Below are 11,774 nucleotides of genomic sequence, written 5' to 3' on the forward strand. Positions count from 1 at the left end.
GTGAAAATTCTCTTCTTCTTCTTGGTATGACACGAACAGACAGGCTAAGCAAGAGAAATCGAAGAAGCCTTTTCTCTTATACCGCAAGAAACTGTATGCAAACAGCCTATGATACAATCCACCTACCTCCTATCATTATTATTGTCAAGACTCCTTCCTCTCTCCTTCTCTCGCTCTTATATACAGACATGTTAACCAACACTCTAGATCTATTTACATGATCTATCTATGTACATATACAGAAAGTAGCGCTCGAGGTGTGTATATATGGTTATATCTAAATACATATATATATGCACTCCCTACAGCGATCGATGGACACGCCAGGCATCGCCCATCCAAATCGACGCAAGAAGATCACCTCATAGCGCTTCCCTCCTAGAGGTAAGTTACGTTTCCCATGACCACTACAACCCATCATTCTCTCGCCCTTTCTTTCTTTCTTTCTCTAGCTACTAGCTGCTCCATTCAACGTATAGCATGTCTCGCCCATCTATCTAAAGAAATGATATTCCACCCCCCCTTTCATACGAGGACGCTCCCTACATCTCCGAACGGTATATCAACATAGGTACATCCATCCAGTCCACACAGAGGAAATGGAATTTCTCTCTCTCTCTCTAGATCCACCTGCTTTATTTTTCTTCTGCTGCAATGAGAGCTCGATATTCTTTCCTGAAAGGAGAGTCAATTGGGTTTCTGTCTTCGATGTTGTTCTGTCTTCCTCTTATTCTTGAGATCACCTCCTCTCTTCGTTTGTCGTGAGAAGCGTCTCTTCTCCCCCGTGTCGAAGCGTCTCTTCTCCCCCGTATCGAAGCTCTCTTTTTATACAGCAAATGCCTTTCCATCAGGAGGAGGTCCTCCCTCTTCAGGTTGTGCTCCATCTGTAGGGAGAACATTTCGAATGGACCCAGAGCGCGGCGGCGAAGCTCCAGGTGCTGTGGTCGCTACGTGGGCTCTATACATTGGCATAGGGGGGCTCCCCCCTGCTGGCTGCGTCGCCGCGAATGATCGAGCTAAAGATAAAGAAGAAGTTCGAAAGGTAGGAGAGCCTCCCTCGTAATCTTCAGCAGCTGCGGGTTGAAAATTTTGTCGGCTGACCGATCGTAAATGCGAAAGACCCGGAGAGGATCCATTGAAGTCGCTCTGAAGAAACGCTCCTGTCCTCATATGACTTATGTTGCTACCTAAGCGAGATGGGATCCTGGGAAAGAGCAAAAGAAAAAAGAAGGAATCTGTTCATAGCGGAGAGACATGAGAAGGGGGAGACACGGTCACAACAAGAGAAGGAAGAGACAAGAAGGATGGATCGATAGATGGCTGGATCGCATTCTATATGAGGGATGTATCCATTCACGCTCGCTCTCAGTCGATGAAAATCTTTGGTAGAAAGTCGATATACATGCAGGAAGATAGAAACCTTACAGAAGCTTGACAGGCATCCATCCATGCTCTCTTAATCAATAATATGCGTCTCTCGTCTCAATAATACATTCATATACATATACACACATCTATCTATATATATATAAATAGAGATAGATAGATGTACACCTACACGTTCAGATAGAGCACGCACTGTATCGGCTCCTTCCTCCACCAGAACCATAGGATATCTATCTATCTGTATGGACGTACAGTCTGCATCGACCACATGCGTATATGGAAAGAAAAAGAAGAGCTTTACATCCCTTGGAAGAAGATCTTCAAGGAACGAGAATACCATCCATGTAAGGGCCTTTGTTATATTTGACGCTAGACAGGAAGGAGCAAGGGTTGAAGCAGTCGGTGTTCCTACTTCACAAATCAAGGATAGACCGAGGGTATGAAAAGAAAATACAAGCTTAGAAGAGGAATGAATGGCCCCTCAACTCGTGCACCTGCGGAGAGATAGCATATCAATAGAAAGAAGAAAAGACGAAAGAGAAAGAAAGAAGAAGATTCTGTCCTTTCTTTCCTTATTACCCTGTGGTCGAGCCGAGCCGATCAACTCCCGAGCCCTCCAGGGCAGGTCTTAGAGACTCCGTACGTGCTCTGTGTGTCATGCATGCACAACAGAAGAGACAAGCATCCCCCCATAACCCTTCATGTGAAACATACCCGCTCAGTCACTCGCAACACATCCCTAGTAATGAATGCCTTCAGACTTAGGTAAACGTAGACAAAAAAGAAGTGAAAGATGCATACCATAGTGCGACAACAGGGCCACAGAGAGAGCCGGTGGGGGGGGAGGGGTAGACGACTTCTGAAGCATAATGTATAGAAGGGATAGTTTCTCGGAGTGGATAGGTGACTGCATGTGATACGCTTGCTCTGTGTAAGTCTTTCATCGTATAGGTAGCTAGCGATTCATCTTCATGCATGCAGTCGACCTATAACGACGACACAGACACGACTCCCTCCCTATCCCATGATGTACCGCCTATGGAGCGGCTTTCCACCGACCAAATGTATCATAGAGATACCCTCTTTTATCTTAGAAACTACCACAAACTTCTCTATCGTCCTCTCCTCACCCCTTTATATATTCTTATCTCTTACGCCCCATAGGGGGCTTCTCTTTCTGCATGAATGTCGCTACAACTACTACTACTACTACTAATACATCCATGACAGAAGAGAAGATGACTACAACTACACGACACTCATTCCCAAACGCTTCCGTCCTTGTCCGCAGTACACCTGAATCGGTGCCGCCTATCTGTTTCTCACGGGTATCACGCGTATGATGAGGCATAAGCGCAATACCTACCTAAGTACGAAACCATATAGCCATGCCTATCGCCAGATCTACTCATCTCTCTCTATGTCGGTCGCTATCTTGCTGTTTACCTACATCTGTCTAGACCTGTATAGAGCTCTACATAGAAAGGAGGGAAAAGGTGCAAAGCTACAGAAGAGAGAGACTGCACTTCTGATAAGGATAGAAGTAGTCGAGGTAGACAGTGGATCACCGAGGATCTACTGTGGGCGGCCGTGGAGCATGGGACGACGCACTTGGGGAGTCTCGCCGTACTTGCTCCCGTCATGCCTTGCCGTATGTATCTTTCATTGATCTTCAACTGACGTGCGATCGGCGCAAATCCTGTGATGATGCCTAGCAACAACCCTATACCTCCTCCCACTGACAGGAACACCAAAGAAAGGACAGAAAGAAGAGAGAAGCGAAGCGAGAAAGTGGAGGAATGAATGAAGATGTTGATATACGTCTTAAGAGCCGCCTTGAGCTAGACGATGGTAAAGATAGGAGAATTAGTAAAGAAGAGGCAATGGTACAAGGGATGAGTCTTTTCAAAGAAAAACCGGGGAACGGATGTGTTGGGCAATCGACGAAAGTCTTTCATCGTGATAGCGCTAGGAGGATATCTATAGAGAAGAAGAACACGCTGGAGAAATAAAGTGCAAGTCTCGGGAAGACATATCAACATAGGGAGAAGACATGTTGCAACAGCTATACCCCCCCCCGACAAAATTCTCTACAAAGATAATGCACTGGAAACAACCGGTAAAGTGTCATCAGCATATACATGCTTCTCGAGTGTACAGACAGTACGTACGGATGTATACGTATACATATATATATATCTATGTATATCGATTCGATTCCACATCAGCCGCATGCGATATGATGTGTATGTAGTGTTTGACGAGGCCTCATAGTAGATAGAGAAGTTGAAACTCTGAAGTAGGAATGCATATAGTTCTCTGCTGTATAGACACCTCCCTAATGTAACTCATCTTCCCCCTACACCTATTATACTACAGCCTATTCGTTGCGAAGTCTATTCTCGAGTCGCCTCGATCCCTCCACATCATCTGCGACTCCTCTACTCAGGTGCACGTACACTTCGCTCGACAAAACAGTCGTCTTCCCCTTCCTTGGTATTGCTGTTAGTCGCAATAGATTTCTTCTCTTCTTATCGGAAGCGATTCTACGTAGACGGGAAAAAAGAAAGAAGGAACTTACAGGCCATAGCGAAAGGCCCTGCCCCTGTCATTTGGCCAACAACGATACCCGTCAAACCTCCTCCCATAGCTCCAAGCCATGCACCCCTATACACCACACAACAATCGACAATCGATACACAACAATCGACCTCTGAGTTGTGGATGAGAGATCAATGTGCTTCCACTGCAAAGTCCACCACACGAGACACGTAGGATGTGAGTAGGACAGACGGGAGAGAGGCACACACTATGAAGAGATTGATGCACGCGGAGGGAGATAAAGGAACAAAGAAAAGGTAGGAGAGAGACATGCGCTTGCATCTACACACACTGTTACCTCAAAGAGATAAGAATAGCATAGAGACACAGGTGAAGCGAAAGAAGAGAGATGCAAGGGTGAATGAAAATGACGAGGATAGATGATGAATGAGATGACAGCGATTGTGCTAAAGGCCCTAATGCGACAAACACAGACCGAACTTTGAACTCCTCTCAGTTTTCTAACTAAGTGATAGAGAGATAGTTCAAGTGGAAAGCCACTGCGGACGAAGAGGCGAACAAGGTTGCATGCAACACTTGAATCGTGTGCTGCACTTCATGTCCCTTTCCCCCTCTTCCTTTTCCTGTGTAAGGCAGATGTCTCTGTGCTGCTAGACACCTGTGTCTCCTGAATATGTTGAGAAAATAGCCAAAACAGATATGATAATACATATGCATACAACAGAACAACACACAGGCAGATCATCCGTAGAGTCTTCTCTCCTCTATCAAGAGAAACGGTCTCCTGAAGAGATAGTAGAAGACACACTGCTGCTCCTACCTCTACTCTTCGATACTCCGCAGGTGTTTCTACACACGTTTCTATGAAGAAGATCTACACAGAAGCCTCTTGAAAGAAATGACCTTACCTTCTCCCAACTAGGACAAAGGAACAACACAGAGCCATAAGCCCCGAAGCAAGATAGAGAGCTGTTGCAGCACATCTCGTTACAAGACCTCCTATAAGAGCTCCTGTAGCTGCCCCTGTGACCGCCGAGCCAATGAGCCAATAGCCACCCCCTCTATAGAAGGTGGACGACCAGAGGCCCTTCGAGAAGAGACTCGCCATCATCAGAATGGCGGCTAAAGTACAGGCGAAGTAAATGACGAAGAGAACAATTGCCGTCGCCCAAACGGGCCAGCATTCACAGCTGCTTATACAGAAGCCGTGTGACTGGATGCACATACACCACAGAGGGGAAAGAGACAAAAAGAGGAACGACATGAACAACACCGTGATATACAACAAATCAGTCCTTCCCTCCCACTCCATGAACGAACGATGAGAAAAAGAGAAGAGAACTGAGGTCTTGAAGAGAAAGCGAGAAGATAGCGAAGAGAGAGCATGAGGAAGGACAGAAAACGTTACTTCATACAATGGAGCTCAGCGGGGGATGATGTGCCTCGGGGGCACAAAGAGGAGAGCCTGGGCTTTCTGCAGTAGGTCCAAACTCAAGACTGGACTTTATCCAAACATGATCTTTTTCTCTCAACTACTGCTACAGATCACCCCTATCTAACTCCGTACTCCATACATAACGTGTGTATACTTACTTACGACAGGCACGTATCCTTCCTTCCTTCCTTCCTCACTGCACCTATTCGGGTCATTCAAGAGACGGGAGTTGTCTCTGCCCTACTATATTCAGAGAAGGGATCTTCCTTTGATAGGGGGGAAGCAACCCAGACCTTCCCTGCTCTCGAAGACCCACATGACATTTCTACAAGAGGGTCTGCTTCTTTCGAGAACATCGTTCTGCCCTGTTCATCGGTCTACACAACCGTATACACCGCAAAGATGGACTTTATTTTAACACATAAACATCTAGTCGGATATACATCTTGACCCCTCCCTCCCCCATAGTAAGGACAACATGGTGATCGGAGAGGATGGCCTAGACGTACCGCAGCTAGATCTCTCTCGGCTTCGGCCTCCTGCAGTCTCGCTTCAATTTCTGCTACATTCTTATCATGATGAGCTCTCAACAGATCACCCCCGACAATAGCATGCGTGCCATCCGGTCGCAAGATAAGCTCTCCCACATTCTTAGAAAGACCTGAAAGAACCGCGCCATTCCCAAGAGCTGCTTGTGCAAGTCCTGGAGATGGAGCTGTCTCTGATGGACTCGGAGACAGGGGAAGAGTACCAGCATTCTCTCCAGCTCCTTCAGTTGAGGGTGCTGGAGGTCCGGAAGGAGCGCCACCAGTAGCCCCCGATGCTGGCGCGGCTTGACCTTCCTGAGAAGGTGTAGTTACACCTCCAGAAGCACTCGGTCCTGTTGGGGAAGTCGACGACGATGGAGGTGATCCACCTGTCGTACTCGCTTGTGAAGCATCTGAACTCGGCGAGGTGTTCGTAGAGGGACTACTCGATGTACCAGGCGATACCGCTCCAGGGTTATTTGCAGTTGTCTCTCCCTGTCCCGGAGTCAATGCTGGAGAAGACGCAGCAGGAGCAGGAGATCCTGAAGCCCCTGGGACTGTCCCTGAGACGGCGAGAGGTGACAACGAAGGAGACCCCCCTGTTAGAGCGCCCACCCCAGCATTCCCCGCTGGTTGAGGTGGAACTGAAGGAGTGGCACTGACGATAGGAGTAGCTGCTGGAGATCCTTCTGGTAAGAGCGTCACCATCAAAGGGTTCGGAGACACACCAAGAGATGGTGCTCCAGAGATAGGGCTTCCTTGAGAGGTGCTAGGTGCAGTTGCTGAAACAACGGCGTCTGGTGGAGAAGCCGACGGCCCCGCTACGATCCCTGGTACTGGAGATACACCTACACCTGCCATCCCTTGGTTCAAGTGAGGTGTTTCTTCTGTCTTAACTACTATCCCCGGCGATTGGGGGACTACCACAGCAGGAGAGCTAGGTGGAATGCCTCCTCCTCCTCCTATAGCTCCCCCCTGAGGCTGAAGAGGAAGGGAAGGTGAGACCGTAGGAGCAGCAGTCGAAGGCTGAGCCGCCCCTACAGCTGCGCCATTAGATGGAGGTGCAGCGGCTGGGATAGGCAAAGGAGACGGGGAAGAGACAGGAGGTGTTGGAGTGACACTGGGAGGAGACAGAGGGATAGAAGAAGCTACGGGAGTGATGGGGGGTGTCTTAGTCTCTCCTGTTGAGGGGGGGGGAGGCTCAAGGGCAGGTGTTTCAAAGATCTGGATATGACTGGATATAGGCTGAAGATGACTTTGCGCTTCTGCAACAGAAAAGCAGGAAGAGCCACAAACAATCGAGATTTGGTATGAGGTGATTAAAAGGAAAGAAAAGTCATCCAATGAAAAAAGCCTCATCTACCCAAAGACACCCACAGAGACAGCGAAGCAAGACAATCCTTTTCTCTCGTCTTTAAGAGATAGAAGGTTTCTTTCTTTAAAAGTAAGCTATGTATCCATCCATGTGGGAGAAAGATCAATAAGAAACGCGATCTAACCGACCCTCTCCTCCTCGATTCTAAGAGTGACGTTGCAGCTCAGGAGTACACAGAGACAGGCGGTATATGAGCAAACACACAAGAAACAGGAAAGGCATCTTCTCTCGACGAAGCAAGACGACGACGGCTTCCCTCTCATCCGCTCAGCAGAAACGAAGGAGGAGACGTGGACAAAACCCTTGAAAGAAGATTCCTAGCGGGGAGATATACAAATAAAGAAACGCACATATCAAACGTCTATTTCTCCCCCTCATCTCTCTGTTTGGACCGCACTTTAAGGAGGTACCACGTAGCTCGTATGGGTAGTAGCTAGATGTCTACGTCTTGTATATGTCTACTACGACAGATAGCCCTCCTCCTGAATATCTTCGTACACATGTGACGGAGAGAGAAGAAATCTTTCTTACCCCAGTGTACAAAGGCCACGGGAACCTTATGTGCGAGGTCTATGTTGTCTTTTCCTGTCCCTCTAATCCCATGCTGAGACAGCTCTCCTTCTTGTGTCGTCTTAGACTCTTCTCCTGCTAGTCTTCTTCCATCCGCGCCCACAGGGTGAGTTTGTGTCTTCTCTTGAATGAGAGAAATAAAATGCTTTCCTCGAGAACGTCGATGGGGTGGTATAGAAGAGGAAGATGCAGGGTTATGGTGTCTCTGCACGCCTGATGGCGATAGACATGTGACCTCTTCTCCGATAAGAAGAAGAGAAACGAGACAAAGACAACAAAGAACACCTAGGAAAACGAGGAAAAAACATCGGCGAAAAGACGAAGACGACGAAGGAAGTGTATAGACACTCCAACTTCCCCTTCCGTTAGTAGTACAACTCGGCAAGCAACAAGGAGGGCGGGGACTCCGCTGCTTTTTGCTCCCCATCGTGGCTCGAAAAGGAGAGAATGAAAAAGAAGAAGAGGCGGAAGAAGAGAGCGAGAAGAAGAAAAGAGAGAACAGATCGAAGAAGAAAAAGAAGAGCACGATATAGTAGAGACAGACAAGACAAGGGAGAAGGAAAAAAGAAAGGAAGTTGTGACTTTTCTTCTATGTGTGTCTTCCGAGGATGTGAGAGAGGGGAGAGAGATCTGAGAAGCTCTGGTGTGTCTTTCTTCTTGGATGCACTCGTGCTTCTGCAAAGATCTTCTTTGCTTCCTCGAGTTCTTTCAAGATGTCTGTCTCTTCTTCTCTTCTTTAAAGAGAGTCTTCGTCAGAAGCAAATTATTCACGTAGAAGCAGCGCCCTCTTCCCCTCATACCATTGTGAAAACGACTTCTATGTTGTATATGTAGAACACATACACTTGTGCCACGTATATACACCCGAAGAAAGGAGAAGTGACGTCTCCTCTCTTCTTACCATACTTGCCACTATCCTCCTGGGTCCTCTTCCTCTTCTTGTCATTCCATCTGTCTCTTCATTTCGGGGGAGCATGCATCGATGGAATGGACCACATCAACCCCCTACAGAAGAGAGACAATCGATTCTAGGACCATAGACACACAACTGAATCGACACATAATTACCTAAAACACACACCTCATGACAAGGCCCTCGAGTGTCGATAGGGAGCTAAAGACGACAGGAAAAGAGAGGGGTGCAGGCAAGCAGGAAAATAAGAGTAAACCGATACAGAAAGAGAAACCGTTCCGTCCCTCTTATATCGATGAATATCGTAGAAACGCCAGTCTCTTTCAATTCTCAAGGAGCATGCACGGAGAGACAGCGGGCAAACACACTGAAAGAAAGCGCAAGACGAAAGTCTGAAAACGAAAAGACTTAGCAACAAATCTCAACCTAAACAAGAGTCCCCCGGGAAGAAGCAAGAAAGCGCTGAATGAAGGAAGGAGAGAAGGAAAGGACGTCGCAGCCAGCTTGCTTGCACAGCGAAAGAAAGAGAAAGAAAGAACCACCTTCTTCTTGCCCTCCTATGTCTTTCTTTCTCTCACCCGTCATCAGAACTGCAGGTAAGCAACCCCTCTCTGTGAAGATGAAGAAAATAGATCCTTTCTTTCTTTCTTCTTGCCTCCATTCCTTCTTTCCTTTCTTCTTCGGAGGCGGGTATAGACATGACAGAAAAACCCTAAAACGCCATAGATAGGAAGATGATAGATAGGGTACAACTATCCTTGGTCTGACTTTTAAATCCTAAAGACGACAAAATCGATTCTGTCACCTCCAGTCAGAAGGAACATCGATGCATCGACAGCGTCACGATGCCGTGGGAGCGAGCGCCCAAGCTAACTTAATCGAGTGGCCTGCTATTGAAAATGATACGTCATGAAATATGAAATCACAGGAGACGTTTTTAGAATAACAAAAGATTGATGGTTGCCGGCGAACCAAAAGGGATTCAGTCCTTGAAGGGAAAAGAAAAGTCTGAGAATCGTCGCCATGAAACTCCACCTACCCCTAAACGGGGGGGCGAATCTTCGTGGGAGTGTGCTATGCTATTTGTGATGTATAGACTAGCAACACGCCCGACGGAAAGAAGAGAAGAAGGAAGGAAATCACGTTGTTTCTAGTTGGTCGTAGGCTGGGTGCTCTCGCGAGTGGCCCAGGCCTCCTTTCTCGCTACTTTCTTTCGCCCAGTGCTGGATGGGCGGGCTAGGATCCGTCAAGTAGTCGTTACAGACGGGGGAAAAGAGACCACCATGAAAAGAAAAGAGCATTTCAAGAGGCAGTTACTAAAATCCATTCATCCGATGCATCCGGTACCCAAAAAATGGCATATTGTGCGGGCCGCGCCCCCCTGCTAGCCATAACATACCATCACAACAGAACCCCCTCCCTGTTCGTCTCCACCTCCTGGTCGTATCGACTAACTACAGCCATGGAGGGCATAGAACTTCTTCTTCCCGTAGTAGTGGGTGGGCTCTCTTCACGGCTGGCTGCCCGTCGTGGCACGGGATGATGCCCATAGGGCGAACTAGCCTTCCCAATAGCTGCGGTTTCATCCGGTCTACGCCGTAGCTTACTGGCGCTAATCCCCAGCCGCTCGGGCACTCGCCGCTAGACTTATGGGGCTGTCCAGCCGCGAATTCCCCGTCCCTTTCCCCTCCCGTGGCTTGGCGGTTCGTAACGTCTCCTCCTCCCCCCCGACCCTGCGTCCGTCCGGCCGGATGGGTGGGAGAGATCGGCGCCGCTACCTCAGGAGAACCGGCGTGCACCCAGCAGCTACAGCGGCAGTTAGTGAGAGGGTTTCTACGAGTGCCATACCGAAATAGCTTGACAATGATATAACGGTAGGGTAGTGAGGTAGTGGTGGGTGTTTGTTGTTTTAAGGCAAAGGGAATTTTGCTCTAAAGACAGACATCGGTAAAGAAATTTAAATGGAGATTACTGTTGTGAAGAGATCGAAATAGAATGGAAGCACACTCACGGCTCGTGTTAGAGAGCTATGAGCAATCAGGCCTTGTCCCGAGTTTAACAAGACCTGCACCTTCACTTCCCTTGACTAATAAACAGGATAAGCTGCCTTTCTTGGGCAACTCGATAGACATTATGGATAGCGTCGAAGTCCAAAGAAACCGTGAGTGACCGTACGGCTTAGATTTTGATTTGTCAGCGGGGGAACGGGCAAGAAGTTAGTTCCTTCCTCATGGTCACTTCTTCGTTTGCGGTAGGTGGGTGGGTCACTTCCTTGTTTGCAGGTCGCTCGCATCGGTGTTTGCCTGGGAGAGGATGTCCCCTGCTCATGGCCCTCTACCTCCCCGGTCAACGCCTTACGTAGCAGAACTGTCAGGATCTTCTCTAGCACTTTCCAGCAAGAGGCTGAAATGTTTCGAGGAGGGTATTTAGCAGCCGGGGTGTCGCGTCGGTCTTTCAAGCGGCTTGCCGGTCAGCAGGGGCGGCCGTTAAGTTCATACAGAGGAGGGTAGTACGTCAAACTAGGTCACCGTTTGCAACTCCTGCTGCTTCACGAGAAAAAAACAGAAAGAGGAAAGCTTGTGCTTTTCTTCCTTTGATTGCAGTCCTCTCTTCATTCTTATTCAAAGCAGTCCGAACGACAAAACAGCAACCGATAGGGTCTGTGAACGGCTTCCAAGTGCACAAAACATCCTCCAGTGTGAAGGCTGACTTCCGTGCAATCTTGCAAACCTCAATCTACTCAAATCTGCTACCGGCTCGAGAGGAGACCAGAAATCTTGTAAGGACGCATTCCGTGATGAGAAAACCTAGCCTCGCTATCAAGAAGATTGAATGAGAATTCGATTCCAAAGCCGTGTCGGAAGAAGCTTCACCTTGAAAAAGTGGAGTTTGACTACAGCCTAGAAATCGGACGGACTACATCTCTTAGTTGTCTCCTCTTCGGGTGTACGTGTACTGCATTCTCCCAAGCAAACTCGTCGCTTTCCTCCCCCATGGCGGATAAAT

At 48.1% G+C, this 11,774-nt stretch overlaps 1 protein-coding gene across 1 annotated transcript; it reads right to left on the reverse strand.

Moving 5' to 3' along the window:
• CSUI_002952 (uncharacterized protein) lies at positions 1-10,278 on the reverse strand. Its single transcript, XM_068063150.1, has 6 exons — positions 7,817-10,278; positions 5,893-7,175; positions 4,857-5,070; positions 3,968-4,053; positions 2,998-3,124; positions 1-1,204 (listed from the first exon to the last, which is right to left on the reverse strand). The coding sequence occupies exons 1-3, from the start codon at positions 8,280-8,282 to the stop codon at positions 5,059-5,061; spliced, it is 1,761 nt and encodes a 586-aa protein (XP_067924871.1). The 5' UTR covers positions 8,283-10,278; the 3' UTR covers positions 1-1,204; positions 2,998-3,124; positions 3,968-4,053; positions 4,857-5,058.
• Between the last annotated feature and the right edge of the window lie 1,496 nt (positions 10,279-11,774).

This window comes from Cystoisospora suis (assembly GCF_002600585.1).
Source record: "Cystoisospora suis strain Wien I chromosome Unknown contig_1241, whole genome shotgun sequence".
Classification (NCBI taxonomy): Eukaryota; Apicomplexa; class Conoidasida; order Eucoccidiorida; family Sarcocystidae; genus Cystoisospora; species Cystoisospora suis.